The 18279-nt window shown below is 35.1% G+C and overlaps 1 protein-coding gene across 7 annotated transcripts; it reads left to right on the top strand.

The window, feature by feature from the left end:
* Window positions 1–2245: 2245 nt before the first annotated feature.
* LOC106873379 (anaphase-promoting complex subunit 15) lies at window positions 2246–16652 on the top strand. 7 transcript variants are annotated; one of them, XM_052969279.2, is made up of 6 exons: window positions 3076–3264; window positions 7375–7434; window positions 8037–8150; window positions 11655–11690; window positions 13315–13378; window positions 14415–16652. In XM_052969279.2, the coding sequence occupies exons 1-5, from the start codon at window positions 3142–3144 to the stop codon at window positions 13330–13332; spliced, it is 351 nt and encodes a 116-aa protein (XP_052825239.1). In that variant the 5' UTR covers window positions 3076–3141; the 3' UTR covers window positions 13333–13378; window positions 14415–16652. The 7 variants fall into 7 exon arrangements, with proteins under 7 accessions (XP_014776201.1, XP_014776204.1, XP_052825239.1 ...); XM_014920716.3 differs by having other exon boundaries at window positions 13333–13378; XM_089354859.1 differs by lacking the exon at window positions 3076–3264 and adding an exon at window positions 5004–6777 and having other exon boundaries at window positions 13333–13378.
* Window positions 16653–18279: the final 1627 nt, after the last annotated feature.

Raw genomic sequence — 18279 nt, forward strand, 5'->3', positions numbered from 1 at the left:
AACTCCTTGCCACAAGAAACGACGGTCGAACTGATGATCAGAGGTGAAGCTTTTCGTCATCTCGTAAACAAGTTGCTAAATTAGCTTATCGATTCGACAAGGTTTATTTATGATTGTATGACAGAAGCAGTAGAGATGATCGTTAATTTCATTACCACTACTTTTTTTTTTTTTATGTATTGTATTTATCAATCTCCTTCTCTTGTCTTTTACTTTCTTTCTTCCAGTGATGAGTCATTCGTTATCGGCATTTTAATGTTGTGTATTTTATATTTCAATGTGAGGCGGTTTTTTTTTATTATTCGTTACATACACACACATTGTTATTCTTTCACTCTTTCCAGGTCATTGTACAGATGTGCTGAGGCCAGGCTGGGGTTTTTAGTTGAAAGTATCAATATCCAGTGTAGTCCCGATGAATTTGAGAAAAAGAATACTGTTATAGACACTTGAAATTAATTGAAAACACTCATAAACAGTAAACAATGTTTTAAAATTCTGTTTGTGTAGCGAGGGAAACAAGAGCATCAGTAGTTTCACTTTGGCAACCACTGAGGAATATAATATAAACAACACGGGTTAATACATATATAATGTGAGTGTGTGTGTATGAAATTTGAAATGTAACGTAGGGTATAAACTTCTGATAAATATACAGGTTTAAGATTGCTCTAAATAGTAAACAAGTAGTTTCACCATAGTTTCTCGTCTCTCCGCGGATAGAGAAAAAAGTGAAAGTCTATGGAAATTAGACGAATCAGTGCAGCTGAGTTCAAATTTGGATATCCTATAAATAACTATAAAGTAGAAGACTCGCCGATTACATAAAGCTGATAGTTTTTGTCCGTGAAATTTCTAAATAGATTCCTCTGTTTTCGTCTGTCCCTGAAAGGATATCCGCGGTGTAACCACTTTATTTATTTTCGTTTCACTACAAAGCTGTGTTACGTCGAGCGAAAAAGAGAAAAAAACTTTGTGTAGTGCAATAATTAATTTTCGTATGAGTATGTCGTCTTTCAGATGGTAGATTTGGCTGTTATTTCTAGTTAATCAAGTGCTTGCCTAATTCTGTCATGGGGAATCTGCAGTCCATATGACTTTATCAAGAGTATGCCTAACGAAAAGTTACTAGTAGCGCGGCCATCTGCTAAGTCAATTTTCATGCGGCCCGCTTCTCAAAAAAGGTTGCCCATGCCTGACCGAAATGTTCAACCGTGGACTCGATAAATCCCAAGTTTAACGAGAAACTTTTGAGTGGTGACAGAATGGATCATCAGGTTCGAACATCTAATGGGTAATTTAGATTGAACGACAGAATAACCAGAATTAGCACTCCATCCGTATTTCTGCATATCCAAAAGGGAGATTGTAAGGAAAGCTCGTATTTACAGTCCGAATTTCATTTGGTTGAACTCAACAGTTGGGCAGGCCACAGAATATATACAGAAAGCAAAGCAAATGCAGAAGACTTTGTTCATAAAATATTTAGTTACATACTAAGTATTTTAAGAACCAAACACTCATCTATTCTGTGTTTCTCTCCTACTATACATACACACACAATATGTATTTATGTATCAAACATATTTTAAACTATTGGTGTCATTGTATAAGTTGCTAAACCTGTTCAACTTGTAATAAGTACTTTTCAATCTTTTGTTATTTAGTGACTTCTTTTTATGGAATGCATTTTACAAACACACACTTGTCATGTTTTGGAATTAAAAACAAAAGGTTAATTTTGCACAATGGTTTATTATGCACATTGCTTTATTATCCAGTAAGAACAGATGTGCCTATGTGGTTAAAAAACTTACTTTCTAACCATGTGGTCTCAGGTTCAGTTCCACTGCAGAGCACTTTGAACAAACGTTTTCTCTTTATAAGCTGAGGGTTTGTGAGTGGATTTGGCAGACGGAAACTGAAAGTAGCTCATTGTATAGATATGTCCTGTGATTAGTGGATTTGGTGTGGAGGCCCAGTGGTTAGGATCGCGGTTTCGATTCCCAAACCGGGCGTTGTGAGTGTTTATTAAGGGAAAACACCTAAAGCTCCACGAGGCTCCGGCAGGGGATGGTGGCGAACCCTGCTGTACCCTTTCACCACAACTTACTCTTACTTCCTGTTTCTGTTGTGCCTGTAATTCAAAGGGTCAGCTGAATATCCCAGAGAACTACGTTAAGGGTACACGTGTCTTTGGAGTGCTCAGCCACTTGCACGTTAATTTCACTAAAATAATAACCCCTTTCCCTCAGAATACAATAAACACCACAGCATTAATAACTTTCTGAAAGATCTTTTTCATGCTCAGGATTGTTAAAACATAGGATAAACTCTATGCCTCGGTTGTTTATTGTCAGGACACTGTATCCTTCAAAAATTCCATACTTTCTGAAATTTGCCAACACTATTCCTTTTAAACCTCTGCATCTTTTCCTCCATTTATCGCTTTTAAAGTTCAGTTTTCTGCCTTTTTGTGTTTTCTCCTGTGTACTATATGTAGCTCTCATTACTTTCTTACTTTACATGATTTCTTGATACTTTTTGTGTGGCCTTTTACCCTTTATTCAATGATTGTAGTACACATGAGCACTGCATATGATAAGTTTGGTGAGCTGGATGGTTAATCGACTAACCGATTCCCTCAAAAACTGTACCAAAATTTGAAATCTATATTTCTTCCAACTCTTTCCATCCTGAGTTCCAATCCTCCTGAGGTCAACTTTGCCTTTTATTCTTCTAGGGTCGATAAAATAAAGTACTAGTGTAGTAAGTAGTGAGATCGATGGTAAGGACTTGGCTCCTCCCCTCAAATTCCTGGCCTTGTGCCTCAATCAGAAAATATTGGTTTCAAACTTTGGCACAAGGCCTGCAACTTTGGAGGAGAGGGTAAGTCAATTACCTCGATTCCAGTGATCTACTGGTACTTATTTTATCAGTCTCAAAAGGATGAAAGGCAAAGCCAACCCTCGGTGGAACTTGAACTCAGAACATAGACAGACGAAATACCGCTAGGCATTTCGTCCGGCGTGCCTTTGTCAGCTAATGATTATTAAAATTCTTTAAAATGGTTACAAGGGAAATAACTCCAACAGCCAAAGTGACTTTTCCATTTACACCGGTGTTTGTGATCCTGCAGACATGTTTCGACCGTTGTTTCCAGCTCTTGTTCCAAAAGCAGTGGATCCTTTCTGGTTTCCCGTTGATAAACCTTGCCTCGATGAATCTGAAATAAGTGCACTGGAAGCTGATTACAACAACTGGGTGAGCATTTCCGACATGCGTAAATTAGATATTATTTAAATCTGCTCAATCAGTGCCAACATACGATCAAAAGCGTTTTAGCCAAGAATCAGCCATTCTTTATTATTTTTTTTTTTTGTTCAGGTATTGCATACCTTACATGAATTGTTCCTAAATTTAATTTGTCGTCGAACCCCTTATAAGATTTTTTATAAAATCGCTGAAGCCTTATAAATAGAATAGGCATAAACTCGCCACTAACTTCAATAATTTTTATGAAACATTTGTTTAGAATGAAAACTGTAAACATCGTCTCCCAACACGTTGTCACTGTTACTCCATGTAATTTTTTTTTTTTTACACTGAATCATTCAATTTAGTTTGTAAGATCCTTGGTCAGAGTACAACATAATCTGAAACACATTGATTTAATGTAATGCAATAATAGATTTGGTCATGATTCCCTAGGAAATGTTTATGAAGTATAGTTAATATTATTTTTTGTGTGTAAAGGTAGCGAACTGACAGAACTGTTTTTAAAAAATGGTTAGCGGTACTTCTTCCGACTCATGTTCTGATTTCAAATTCGGCTTCCCTTTCATCCTTCTGAATTCGATAAGTACCAGTTAATCAACTTATCCTGCCCCACGGAGTTGCTGGCCTTGTGCCAAAATTTGAAACCACTATTATTGTGCGTAAAAAGTTTAAAATTTTTGACATTTTGTTTCTTATGCATTTTATGGGTATATTTTAAAACAATATAACTATTTCGAAAATGGCGAATGCCATATTTTAATAAATTTTAAATTCTCATTTCCAAAGAAATTCTTTTTCTTGCAATACCGTACCGTCTTAGGGAAACACTACTCACTTGTACATTATAAAATGTCTTGGATATGTTTTTTTTTTTTTATGGCATTGTAGAATGTGAATGGAACGAAATTTTGCTCCCATTTCTAGCAGGTTGAACGACCAAATACTTCTAAAAATAAATTCTTAATTTACCAAAATAATTTCAGTTGCCATTCTTGAAAATTTTAAGAACGTAATAAAAATACTTTTTGACATCCAGAGATGTCAGCATGTTTTTTATTCATGAGAAGGGAGTATATTAAAAGGAATCCAAGAACTGTTTGTGTTATGAATCTCTCACTATATATATATATATATGTATGTGAGAGAGAGAGAGAGAGAAAAGGTTATATTTGTTATTTGAAGAGAGAGTGGGAGAAAAACATGCCGTGGTTTTAAACACAAACACTTCTTGCATTATATGAAGAACAGAGCTGACGTCTCTGGCTGTAGCAAATGAAAAACAAACAAAAACTTCAAAGTTGACACTGATGATTTCATGAAATTATGTATATTTTTTAATAGTTCTACTTAATAGATATAGTGACAAATTTGATGCTTAATTTGAATATGAATAGTAACTATTTTGATTTTAATAAATCAATTTGGTTAGTATACTTTGACTTAATGTTTTGTTTTTTAACTAGTGTGAATGTGTATTTAAATTATTGAAGGTATGTTATACGGTAGAAGGAATATTATTTTCACTGATATTTTGAATGGATGTTTCCGTTAGAAACATCGAGTCATCTGTTTTGCTTGAAACGTGGTCTCCATGTTTAAATGTTTTGAAGAAATTCGTTTACCGTTTGTATTGTTTTTTTTCCCCCCCGAATGAATGGAGAATGTATAAAAACATCGTGGTTCTCCTGAAATAGTGAAACGAAAACGCAATTTTGTTTATAAAAATACTTTCTTTTTAAAAGGACACGTATTACTAGGAAAGAAAAACATTTAGGCAACTTATAAGAATTTAATTAGAAATTTTTCTACTTCTATTCAATGGTTTCTTTAAGCCCAGTATTATTTATAGCTTTATCTACTTCGAGTTCCACGATTAAAAACTATTAATTTTATATTATGGCATATGGGAGCCATCAATACTTTAGTTTTATAAACGTTTGTATCGTGAGAAAAATGCATTTAAATAAAAAGTATTTAATTAAAAATACATTAAAACCTAAAATGCAAAAATTTATAAGAATCATCAGAAATTATGGGCTTCCTATATTTGCAACCACAGTAATTCGCCCTCTATAGTAAACAATATTTGATTTTTGTTTTGATAGTTCAGAAAATAAAGAAGAAAAAACGTTATTATTAAACACTCCTCATGTTCTAAAAAAAGAAAAAAGCCGTTTTCTCCTAAGTACCTCTAAAAAACATTCGAAAATGTAAAACTTGAACGTTTCTTCTTCCAATACCAAACATTATTTTAAAATTTTCCTTTGAAGCGATTTCACAACATTCAGTATTTCAGGTATGGCTCTCAGCATCGGATGAAATAACAAACTGTTGGACATATACTTCTATGAAATGTTGATAAATTCTGTTTTGTATTTAAACAATATCGTTGTATGCTCTCCACCCGTCGAAGAATATAAGACGTACATGCTCCGATTTTACTCCACGATCTTAAATAATCAACAATGTACGCCAGTGCTTCTTTGCCATGACTATTTAATCGAACAATGTTTTCGTGTTTTACCAGATTTTGTGTGACCCCCAACGCATTACTCAATTTAAGACGTACATGCTCCGATTTTACTCCACGATCTTAATAATCAACAATGTACGCCAGTGCTTCTTTGCCATGACTATTTAATCGAACAATGTTTTCGTGTTTTACCAGATTTTGTGTGACCCCCAACGCATTACTCAATTTAATACTTCTATCGTTGGCCCTTGAATGCCTTTGACTGATTCCAGCCTGTTGCAAGTATTCGACCAGGTCCCTTATCAGAGGCTAGATAACACAATGTATTACTATACTACTTTCTGTTACAGAAACCCATGGGTCGCTTTTCCACCAAGAAAGAGTCATAAATTCGAGTCTACCTTTTCTGACTAAACCTTAAAAAAAAAGTAAATGTTTTTTTTATTGAAGAAAGACTGGAGTCTTTGTATTTTCTACCACAGATGGCAAACGATTAAAAAGGGAAACCATTCTGCTGGCAAACTGCATCTGTAGCTGGTTTTGATCCTTAGTCGGAACCATTTTATTTCTCTTGCATTACTTCTCTCTCTCCCTCACTCTCTCTCTCTTTCTCTCTCTCTCTCGCTCGAAGATCTTTTAGATTTTTAATTTGGCTTTACTTAAAATACTTCATTTAAAAGGGACCGCTCAATGTTGACTTCATCTTATCAGTCTACCTGAAAATATACGATCCATTGAAGAAACTTACGTGGGTACACAGCATATATATTGTTTGAAATAGCTGCTAAATCTACTTCAAATCACACCCTGCTGTTGAAAAAATGGAAGGACACAGTGAAAATAAATAGAATGATCATATTGAAAACTAACTTTTGGTTATACAACAACATAAAAACGAAAGCAGCCAGAGAGGGGTCTCCTAATGGGATACAGAACATTTCAACAGATTGGATGTCCCACATTACTCCATTGTTTCATATCAGTCATTAAGGATGCTGATAAATTTCTCTAATACATTAGATTTAGTAAGACAAATGGAATAACTTTTATATTTTTATAACAAAGACTATCAAAATCATTTTCTTTAACCCTTTGCCTATCTTGAGCATTTACATAAACTTCTCCTAAACATCCATGCTTGTCTTCAAACTTTTAATTAACTCTTGCGTCATGCGTTCTGGGTAATATAAAACTTCCTTTCATAAGTCCCAAATTGGGAACGTGTATCCTACATGATGCTAGGACACAAGGGAATTATGTCTTGTGTGTCACATGTGATACACAGGATAAGCAAGAGTTACAATTACACTGACAAGTGATGTCCATTGAAAACATTTTTGATTCATTATTAACTTCATCTTCACACATGTTTCAGTATTTTAAAACTTGTCCAGCTTTGTACTGTTAGGAAGCACAAGCACTTCTGCCTACCAAATTCAATCACAAGGTTTCGGTTGGCCTGAGGCTATAGCAGGAGACACTTGCCTGAGGTGCCAAGCAGTGGGACTGAACCCAAAACCATGTGGCTAGAAAGCAAGCTTCCTAAACACATAGCCATGTATTGTTAATTATTCTATTTATTATCATTTGTCATTTTTTGAATGTATTCTTTTTAATTTTAGGCTCAGAGCGTCGGTGATAAAGACAATGCTATAGTACCAATAGGGAAAACTGCCCAGGAGGTAAACACTTTTTCTTTACTCTGTTATTTGCTGTTGTTTATCCCCTAATTCAATCCCTGGCGTATAAGTGATGTAGATCAGTGGTTCCCAAAGTGGGTGGTGGAAAGATTAGGGACAGTTGCGTTGAAGAATAATGGGGTGACCAAAACAGGGCAATAGATGTGAAAAAAAAGCACACAATAAAGAGTTAATTAGGTAAGTTTTATTTGTGAAATACTGTTGTTTTGAATTTGCTGCAGAAAATGGTTTGTCTGTGATGGTGAGGGTGAGTGGGGCACTAAGAATGTGGCCTTAGTACCAAGGCGGCAGCAGCCTAAAAAAGTTTGGGAACCACTGATCTAGATCACAATATTGGAAGAAATGTCACTAATCATGTCACTAACAATTCTGCCGGCTTACCACCTTCATGAACTTTGGACCATTATTGTGTATATGGATTGTGCCATCCACAGTTTTGCTGTGTCGAACATCAAAACTCGAGCGTTTGATCCTGTCAGTGTTTTGACATTTATAGTGTTGCATATTTCCCCCACCAACATTTCCTTTCATTTTGTGATGCTTCTGTGGATGTTGCTTACTCTGTTTTCACTTACTTTACTCAGCATTATGATGAAGAAGAAGAAGAAGAGGAGGAGGAAGAAGTTGATGATGAGAGTGACACTAATGATGATGAACTTGACACAGATATGGTTGATGACAGGGATTCTGCCGATGATGTGAGTAAATTCTTCATTCTTATTCTGTCACATTTGGCATATCCCGTAGCTTTATTGTGTTTGGTTTGTTGTTGGTTTTTGTACATAGCTTCATTTTTATCTAGTTTCCTTTGTTTTTCTGTTTGACAAGTTCTAACCTGAGTGTTACTTTAGTCTTGTAAGGTCAGTAAGTTAATTACTCCCCTCATAATCCTGTGTTCAATCTTTACAATTCACGTGTGTCCCTTTGGTGTTAGCTTGCACCCTTGTAAATTTATGTACCTTTCCTACCTCACAGCTTATTGTCAGTTATTTCTTTTATCTTTTTTTATTTTACTTCTCCTGTTTCATCAGTAATATATACTCATTAGATAGATGGTTGTTATTAGTGTTGTTGCTTAGCGCCAGATCAGCCCACATTGAGCAAGCCTATGATCAAAGTACCACATTATCTAATGTCTCCTTCTCAGTTTTAGACATTCTGGTGTGATTTGAGGGAGATTTGGCTGCTTTTTCTAGCAAGTCGAGCAATCACATAGAGATTCCTTCATTGGCTCATTGATAGATATGTTTCATATACAGATGAAGTTTTGACTTTTCTCTCTCCACAACTACATACATTTTAGTGTAATGAAGCAGCTGCACTAAACGATTGCTATAACTATCCAATGGAATGTGTTAATGTAACAATTGCCAACCCATCAATATCTCAGTCCACTTATTAAGAAAGATCATAACAATTTAATTTGTTCATTTACTATGAAGAGTAAATAGTTTAATATTTTAGACCGTCATTGTAATTCTATTTGTCAAACTTTCCTACAGCACAGACTATCAGCTGTTACCTTGAGTTCTTGACTTTCTATTAGCCCACATTTCTTATATTTACTGAAGATTTGTTTATTTGTTCCATCTGTCAGTGTGTTTGTTCTGTATTTATGCCCCCCCCCCTGTTCATCCTAATACACTGTCCAGTTTACCACCAACATCTGCTCCCCCACCTATCCCCCTTTTTTTTCTGCTTATGTTTAAATTTAATCAACTTAACTATTCCTGAGTAAAAGTATAAAAACTGCCCCCACCTCTCTGCCAATCTATGCTGAGCCAGTGTAGCAAGCTAGGCTCATCAAACCAGTATGATCTTGACCTCAAATTCACAGCCTCCTCATCAGACTGCGGTTGGTGGAGAGAACATGCTGAGGCCTTTGTCCAATAGTGGACTGAACATAGGCAATCCATTCCAATTTTTAAGTTGGTTATCAGCTACTTTAGTCTTACCAGTCCAGAATGATCTGGACCAACAATGAGTGCTGCTCGTCTTTGCCTGACTAACTTGCCAATGGTGAAAAACAGTAATAGGAAGAACTTTTATTGAGGAAAAACCTCTATGATTACATATTCTAATAATAAACATACAATTATGAGAATTTGTAAAAAAAAAAAAAAAAGCCATCTTGTCCATAAATGGTGGTAAAAAATAGTTGGGTCTTCCCTCCCTCCAGAATATGTAAGAAATCATCAATAGAATAACTCTTTTGCATTTAAACCAGCCATATCAGACCCAAATATTCTACCTTGTTTTATGTTCAAACTGTCTAAATCTGGTCTTTCACACTTATCCTACAATGTCATTTTGAAACTAAGCAATCACATCATCAAAATCTTGAAGCTACATGATCCCGCATGATTAATTCAAAACAATGTGAGTCAGTAAGCATTACATTTGACAAAGTAATCTGAATACTAAAGAGTTGACCCTTTAGCAGTAATCTGGCCATATCCAGCCCAAAATATTCTACCCGTTTTATCTTAAAACTGATCGAATCCAACCTCTCACACCCACCTCACAATGGCATTCTAAAAATATGCAAACACATCAATTGAAATCTCGAAGCTACAAAATGATGCATGATTAATTCAAAACAATGTGAATATATAAGCAATACATTTAACAAAGAAATCATCATCATCATCATTTAACGTCCGCTTTCCATGCTAGCATGGGTTGGACGATTTGACTGAGGACTGGTGAAACCGGATGGCAACACCAGGCTCCAATCTAAATTTGGCAGAGTTTCTACAGCTGGATGCCCTTCCTAATGCCAACCACTGAACACTAAACAGTTAAACCTTTGAATCATATAAAAAATTCCATATTTCTTCAAGTCTGGATACTTGTTTCATCTGAAGCAAATATTTAACCTCTTTAACAGACACTGGAAAATTCTGTTTCGTTATTTATATTGCACTTCATAGTTCTATCTGGTTTATGTATTTAGTATACTCTTTTACTCGTTTCAGTCATTTGACTGCGGCCATGCTGTAGCACCGCCTTTAGTCGAACAAATCGACCCCAGGACTTATTCTTTGGAAGCCTAGTACTTATTCTATCGGTCACTTTTGACGAACTGCTAAGTTACGGGGACGTAAACACACCAGCATCGGTTGTCAAGTGATGTTGGGGGGACAAACACAGACACACAAACATATACACACACACACACATATATATATATACATATATACGACGGGCTTCTTTCAGTTTCCGTCTACCAAATCCACTCACAAGGCTTTGGTCGGCCCGAGGCTATAGTAGAAGACACTTGCCCAAGGTGTCGCGCAGTAGGACTGAACCCAGAACCATGTGGTTGGTAAGAAAGCTATTTACCACACAGCCACTCCTGCGCCTGTGTACTTTACTTGTAATGTTCATAGAAAGGAATTTAATTTCATTGTTTAGAGAATGTAAGCTGATAGCTTTTAGAAAAGATGGTTTTGAAATGTTGGGAAAGTATCTTCCATGTTGTATATTCTATGACTCGTTCTTTTCACTAGTCTCTTGTGAGAAACTTGAATTAAGGAGTTTTGACACAAGAGACAGGAGAATATCTTTTGACTTGTCATTAGCCATTGGACTGTGGCCATGCTGGAGCACCACCTCAACGGGATTAGTTGAACACATTCACCCCCGATACTTATCTTTTTTTAAGTCTGGTATTTATTCTATTGGTCTCTTTTCTTGTACTGATAAGTTATGGCAATATAAACAAACCAACACTGGTTTCTTAATGGTGATGAGGCACCAGCACAAACATATATAACAGGCTTCCACACAGTTTTCATCTCTCTCTCTTTGAGAATATGACTCTGTGACATGTTAACATTACGTCAACTGCGAACAATGTCAACACCTTGTCAACTGATAATATTATATCCTTGTAAATGTTTTTACAAATTGTATGTTGTCTTTCTGTGCCGATAAGTTTACGCAATACATATTATGAGTCTGCTGTCATTATTTGGTTTTGCCCTTTGTGTGCCTCTGACCGTCTTGACTTTGTTGCACCATATTTCTTACTGGCTAGTCCTGACGTTGCTGCATCACAAGTACCACAGTCTTATTCCGACCACATTGCACTGTATCTACCACAGAACCTTATTGCAGCATGTGTGTCACTGACCTCACTCCCTGACCATATTGCATCATGTGAACCACTGACCTGCTGTTATATCTCCCTTTTACAGTTTGACTTTAGAGGCCGCCGAAACAGTCTCAACCTGGTAGGTTAATCTCTGAATCCTTTTTTGTTTTGTTTTTTTCATATATAATTTGCTGTTATGATAGAGCTGATAGGTCTTTCTTCATAAGCATATGCTTAGTCTCTCTCTCACTCCCTTTTTGTTTTTTTCTCTCTCTCTCTCTCTCTCTCTGCTTTTAGTCTTTCCCTGCATTAGTATACTCTGTGAACTGCACTAGTTATATGAAACCTGCACTCTAGTTAAATTGTTTGCAGTCATGAATAACACATAGTTTTGTTTGTCTTTACTTCATGTTGAGCACTCGATCATCTTCCTTCTCTTATTTCTGCACTGATGTCTTTATGTACGTTTTTTTATATCTCTTTTATGTTTGATGTACTTTTCGTCTGCTTGATATTTGTTTTCTTTTTCTTTTTCACTGTCTGCCATTGTTGTTGTTGATGTTTAGCATCAGGTCAGCATTGATTGATCAGACCTATGGTCGAAGGTGTTCCAACTGTGATGATTCTAATTTTTTTCATATATTTAGGACTGCATTATCCAATAGTACATTCTTTCAGTTTTAAGATGGCATGGTTTGATTCGAAGGAATTTAGCTGCTATTTCTAGCAAAACAAATGACTACATAGAGGTTCCCTCCTTAATTTTAAATAATCAGCGTAATTGCATGAGAGAACTACAAAGATTGAGTGGGTAAGAGTATCAACATAGTATTATTGCTGTATGCCAAACCCTAGCTACTTATGGCTTCTAAACTCTCCTGCAAGGCTGGAAGCCAAGTACTTAACACAAGAGATAGATAACCACTGTTATTAGGGGTTTAAACTAATTTGGATTTTGTTGAATAGTTTAGTAGTTAAGAACACTCTGCTTGAATTTTTTCTACAGAAAAATGCAATAAACAAAAGTGTACTTAACAACCCTTAGTATCTTTATGTCTAAAAATACCTTTCAAGATTGCAGAGTTCATTACTTAAAGCTTCCATCTTCTGTCAAATCAATATTTGATAATGCTATCAGGCTGCCATCATCATCATTGTTGTCACCATCAGCGGTCACAACAGTTGTATGTCTATCTTTGTCTTACATGAGACAATTGTATGTCTATCTTTGTCTTACAAGTTTGCATCCTGACACCTTCTCTACATTTAAATCTGTAATGCATGTGACATGTCTTGTACCAACTCCTTTAACACATGATGGAGTAATTGTCATGTAACCCCGGGGAAGCCCTAATTCAGCTAATCTGTGATCAAAAGCATTCCAGGTGTGGTAGTGGTAATATATCTGGGATTACATTATCCAATGTGTCCTTCCTTTTTTTTTTCTTTTTCTTTCTAAGACTAAGAGATTTCTAACTGTTTGAGCATCCATATAGAGACTCTTACATTAGCTCATATTTAGTGGAGTTTTCTGCCACACTACTTTTGCACCAGGTTTTGGCTCAAATTATGACCAACTCCTTACCCTTCCAGTTGTCATTATTGGCACTAGTGTTAGATGAGCTCTACTTGACACCTTTATACACTCACGTCGCTAAATATTACTAAAACTTTATCTGTGACTTATTGATTTAATACATTCTGAAGAATTTGTAGGTTTTTTTCTTGTTCTCAAATATTGTGTTATATTTTTATTTATTCAGTTTTCTGGTTTTGTGTAGATTTATTTGGAGCGGAGTTTGAGAGTAAATACAGCAGTCATCGAGGGTTAGTACTGGGTCTTATGATTTAGTGTTTGTATGTCTATATATATTTACAAGATGCAGGCATGGCTGAGTGGTTAAGAAGCTTGTTTTGCAATCATGAGATTTATGGTTCAGTCCTACCGTGTAGCACCTTGGGCAAGTGTCTTCCACTATAGCCCTGGGTTAACCAAAGCTTTGTTAGTGAAGTTGGTAGATGGAAACTGTATGAGTTGGCAACAAGAAGGACATCCAGCTGTAAAGAATCGGGCTCAATAAATTTTGTCCAACCTATGCAAGCATGGAAAAGTGGACATGAAACTGATGATATATTCGTTTGTGTTTGGCCCCCCCACTGCCACCACCACTTGGCAGCTGATGTAGGTTTGTTTACACCCTTGTAACTTAACTGTTTGGCAAGAGAGACTGCTTGAATATGTACGAGATTTTAAAAAATAAATACTGGGGTTGATTTGTTTGACCAAACTCTTCAAGGCGATGCTCCAGCATTGCCACAGTTCAATGACTGAAATGAGTAAAATATGAAAGATTTAGATTCCGATAGATGTTCTGAATAAATCACAGATTGAAAAATTATGATATATAAAAGCTTTTCCATAGGTTTTGGTTAACCAGTTCCTTGTTAGTATAATTTTGTCACCAAAAACTATCAAGAAGCTTCTGTGTGTATGTGTGTGTTTATATAGGTATTCTTGTATTTTTTTACTGAAAGATTTAAATATTGACAAGAAAACTGATGAATTAGTTGGAAACATGGAAAGAGACTGAAGCTGCTGTTGTAAGTTTGTAGAGACATGCACTTAACTAAACTAAACACTGCTTTTCACTAACTTTATCATTCATTAGACAATAACAGTTTTTTTGTTTCGTGATCTATAGATCTGTACTTCATGTTCTGTTGTGAAATTTAAATTTGTCAATAGTGTTTTCCAAAAATAAAAATACAGTTATTCCTCCTCTCTCTCTCTCTCTCTCTCTCTCTCTCTCTCTCTCTCACATGTACACATATACTGATTTAAGTTATCTTGTCTCCTCTCCAGGTTGACATGGATGCCCAAGTAACTGCTGGGAGCTCTCCCATGTGGGGAGTCTGAAAATGTATTTGTGTGGAATGGAATCTCATTTTTGTGAAAGAATTTTGCAGAAGTTCTGATTACTTGCTTGAAACTACTCCACAAGTATTATGGAAAAATAATTTGAATGAATTTAAAATATTTTTAAAGTTCCATTAACCTCTCAGCTCTGAAATCCTGCTCACCAATAATCTAAATAATTTTGGTAAAACATTCATCATTTCTCAACACAAAAAAAAAAAGAAGGAAAAAAACTCAATCCAACTATAAAAATATTTGTTCTAATTCGTTAAATGTACAAGTTTAAATTTTTTTTTTTGATTAATTTTTGTTCTCTGCTTGATTGTTTTACAAATGTATCAACTGCTTCCCTACACAAAGTTTGTAATGTTAATCTTATCAAGAACAAAAACCAGTTATTTAATGTACTGAAAACCTCACAGTAAGATCACTGCAGGCTTGTTTTATAGGGCCTTCATTTACCTCACCTGGTTGGCCTCTCAGTAAAACTCTCATTTATCCCCTGTCTACTAATAAAACATACATTTTTAGACTTCTCTGCAACACTAAGATAAAACATATTGGCACAAGATATATCTTCTTTTCTATTTCTGGAAATGCTTGACTAGGTATTGACTTAAGTTACACAAAATTTGCAAAGTGGAATAAATATTTTATTACACTTAACAGATTTTTTGTGCTTAGTCTTTGTCAGCATTGGCTATCGTTAGAGCCCTCAGATTCGTCTTATTTCTCAATGATTTGGTTTAGTTTGTTTTGAGATGTAGACCAACAGCCCCCCATCATGTTTTTTTTAAACCAGGTATCAGTTTCATTCATGACAATTTTTCCCCAGACCAGGGAATCATGTGCATAAAAATAAAAACACAGTAAAGTACATAATATATAATTTAGCTATTGCTTATGTAATACATATAAATTACATATGTAATACACATATAATGCAAAAAACACACTGCAGACTACAGTAGTCATTAAACTATAAATGAAATTAAAAAATTTATTTTTATGGCCTCAGTACTGGTCTGCAGCTCAAAGTTTGGGAACCTCTGATGTAGACTATTGGGGAATTTCATTGGGGGTGGATGTTTTCACATCCCAAGGAAAGTGTCATCTGTATCACTTTATCCTTGTAATACCAGAAAGATTCCTCAGTTTGTGTAGGGTTATTTGGAGTAGAGTTTGAGAGTAGATATGGCGGTTGGAACTGGTGAGTGTGGGGTCTCTGGGTCATATCTACCATTATGTGTATGATATATACAGATATATACACACATATATATATATATGCACACATATATAAAATTAATGTTTAATATTTCATCAATCTGAATGATGTAAGTTCAGACAAAGCTATCTCCAGATCTCCTGAATATATCAACACATTATAAGATTATAATATTCAAATGCTTTTATTCACTTTATTCCTGCCAAGCATCTCTTAAAAAATGCATTGCTAAATGTCTTTTGGTTTTAACGTGCTTGAATACTATATATAGGTTGTATTGGTGTTGTGAATGCTAAAGTATGAGCTTATGTAATGATACTCTTTGCATTCATTGGTATAGATATACATGTATATAAATTATGTAAATAATAATAATAATAATTAAAAAGGAATTGTATGAGTTCAAAGCTTGCAATGAATGATATTTCGCTTCTTACCAAATATAGAATATTTAAAGCAAACATTGAGGGATTTTTTTTTTTATGTCCCTAGCTTAAGACATTTCATCTTCAAATTTCAACCTTTTCTTTAGTGTATCCTCATATCATTATCTTTTTGCTGTCTTCAAACCAAAAACGGTAAATATAGAGAACTAGATTATTTAAGAGTATAGTCAAACAGTCATTTTTTCTGGTTCAGAGACAAATTCACTTAGAAATACATCAAAGAAGTATATATATATATACATATATATATATATATATATATATATATATATATATATATATTTATCTATTCATAATAGAGTATTTTGAAGGGGGAAGAACGAAGTGGAAGATTATTTTAGAGTCATGGTTCGTTTTCTTTCTCTTAATTAAAATCTGTTCATGAGGATGGAAGTTAGATAATACAGAACTCTTATCATAAAAGAATATTTTGTATATAAAGAAAGACTCACCTTATATTTTCTTATTTTTCTGTTTTCTTTTTTTCTAAATAAAATTTTCAGAAACCTATCTGTTTTGGACATTGTAATTTTGGTTTTTGTTTGTTTTCTTAAAATTACTGTATATTTTTTAAATATAGCCACCTATGTTATCACCCAATGTATACAGGGTGTTTGGGCTAAATTTGACAGTCTGCATAAAAGGAAAACAAAACACAATATCCTTTCCAAAAATAAAAGAATTTTAAGAACTCAAAAAATATCAACTTGATTATGGCTGAGAGATAACAGCCTACTCCAAAGTAGCTGCCATCAGATTACGTCATGTCCTCAAGGTGGCTCCGGAACCTGGTGCATGCATTCCTTACTGTGTTCTTGGGAAGATCTTCAAATACCTCCTTGATCTTAGCTACCAGCTCTGCCTTGGTGTTACAGACAGAACAGTTGGTGTCTTTCTCAACCATTCCCCACACATTGTAAACCATGGAATTACAATCCGGTAAATTAGAAGGTCAAAAATTGGGGCTGGTAAAATTGTAGAAATTCTTTGACAACCATTTCTGACTCTTTCCAGAGGTAGGGCAAGGAGCCAAACCTTACTGTCACACATATGGCCTATGTATGTATATATACACATTATGGACTCTCCCATCATTAGATGACAGATGAGGGTCCCACAATTTCTTGCTGATCAACCACACAGCTAATTTATTTACAGTGATCATATGTTTGTGTTCACATAAGCTCGATGCCTCCATCAAATCGATATTGCTTGTACAGGGGTACATGTGTGCCACACGTCAGATGTTGAAATGATTGCGGAGCAGCATGAAATGAAGTGTCTTGCTCAAGAATGCAACACGCCATCCAGTCTGGGAATCAAATTCATGATCACTAACTACTAGGCTATGTGCCCTCACATGTATGTATGTATGTATATATACAAATATGCGCACACACACACACAGATATATGTAGGTGTGTTTGTATGAACCCTTGTCTTGACATCATATGATAGTTGTAGACAAGCAATGTTTGTTTACAGTCTTCCTTGTGACCAATCATAGTCACAAGAAATATCTTAATTGAGAACAGGTGAGGTTTGGCAACAAGAAATACATCCAGTCATAGAAAATCTGCCTCAACCAATTCTGTCTGACCCATGCAACATAGAAAAGTGGACATTAAATGAGGAAGATAGATTCTCATACACTTCATTTTATTTCATCTTAATTTATGCTATTTTATTTCATTTTATTTTTTATCTGAAATCATCCTTTTATATTCTAAGCTGTTTAAACTGAAGACGCAGTTAACTTCGCCAATCTTAATCATCTTTCCCATCTGCCCTCTCCTAATATACATTATACTCTTCCACCTTCCTCCACTTCTGCAGCTACATAAGCATTACTTTTACAAATAGCTGTTATAATGATTTTGATAATTTGCCAGATGAAATTGTGCATTAAACTGTGATCTTGATTTGTGTCTTCAACTTGAATTAATTTTCACATATACATATATGTATGTGAAAGCACGTGGCTTAGTGGTTAGGGCATTTGACTCACGATTGTAAGGTCATGAGTTCAATTTCCAGTGATGCGTTGTGTCCTTAAGCAAGACACTTTTTTTCATGTTGCTCAAGTCTGCTCAGCTGGCAAAATTGAATAGTACCTGTATTTCAAAGGGCCAGCTTT

Source organism: Octopus bimaculoides, chromosome 7 (genome assembly GCF_046866305.1).
Source record: "Octopus bimaculoides isolate indiv1 chromosome 7, ASM4686630v1, whole genome shotgun sequence".
NCBI classification, from domain to species: Eukaryota; Metazoa; Mollusca; class Cephalopoda; order Octopoda; family Octopodidae; genus Octopus; species Octopus bimaculoides.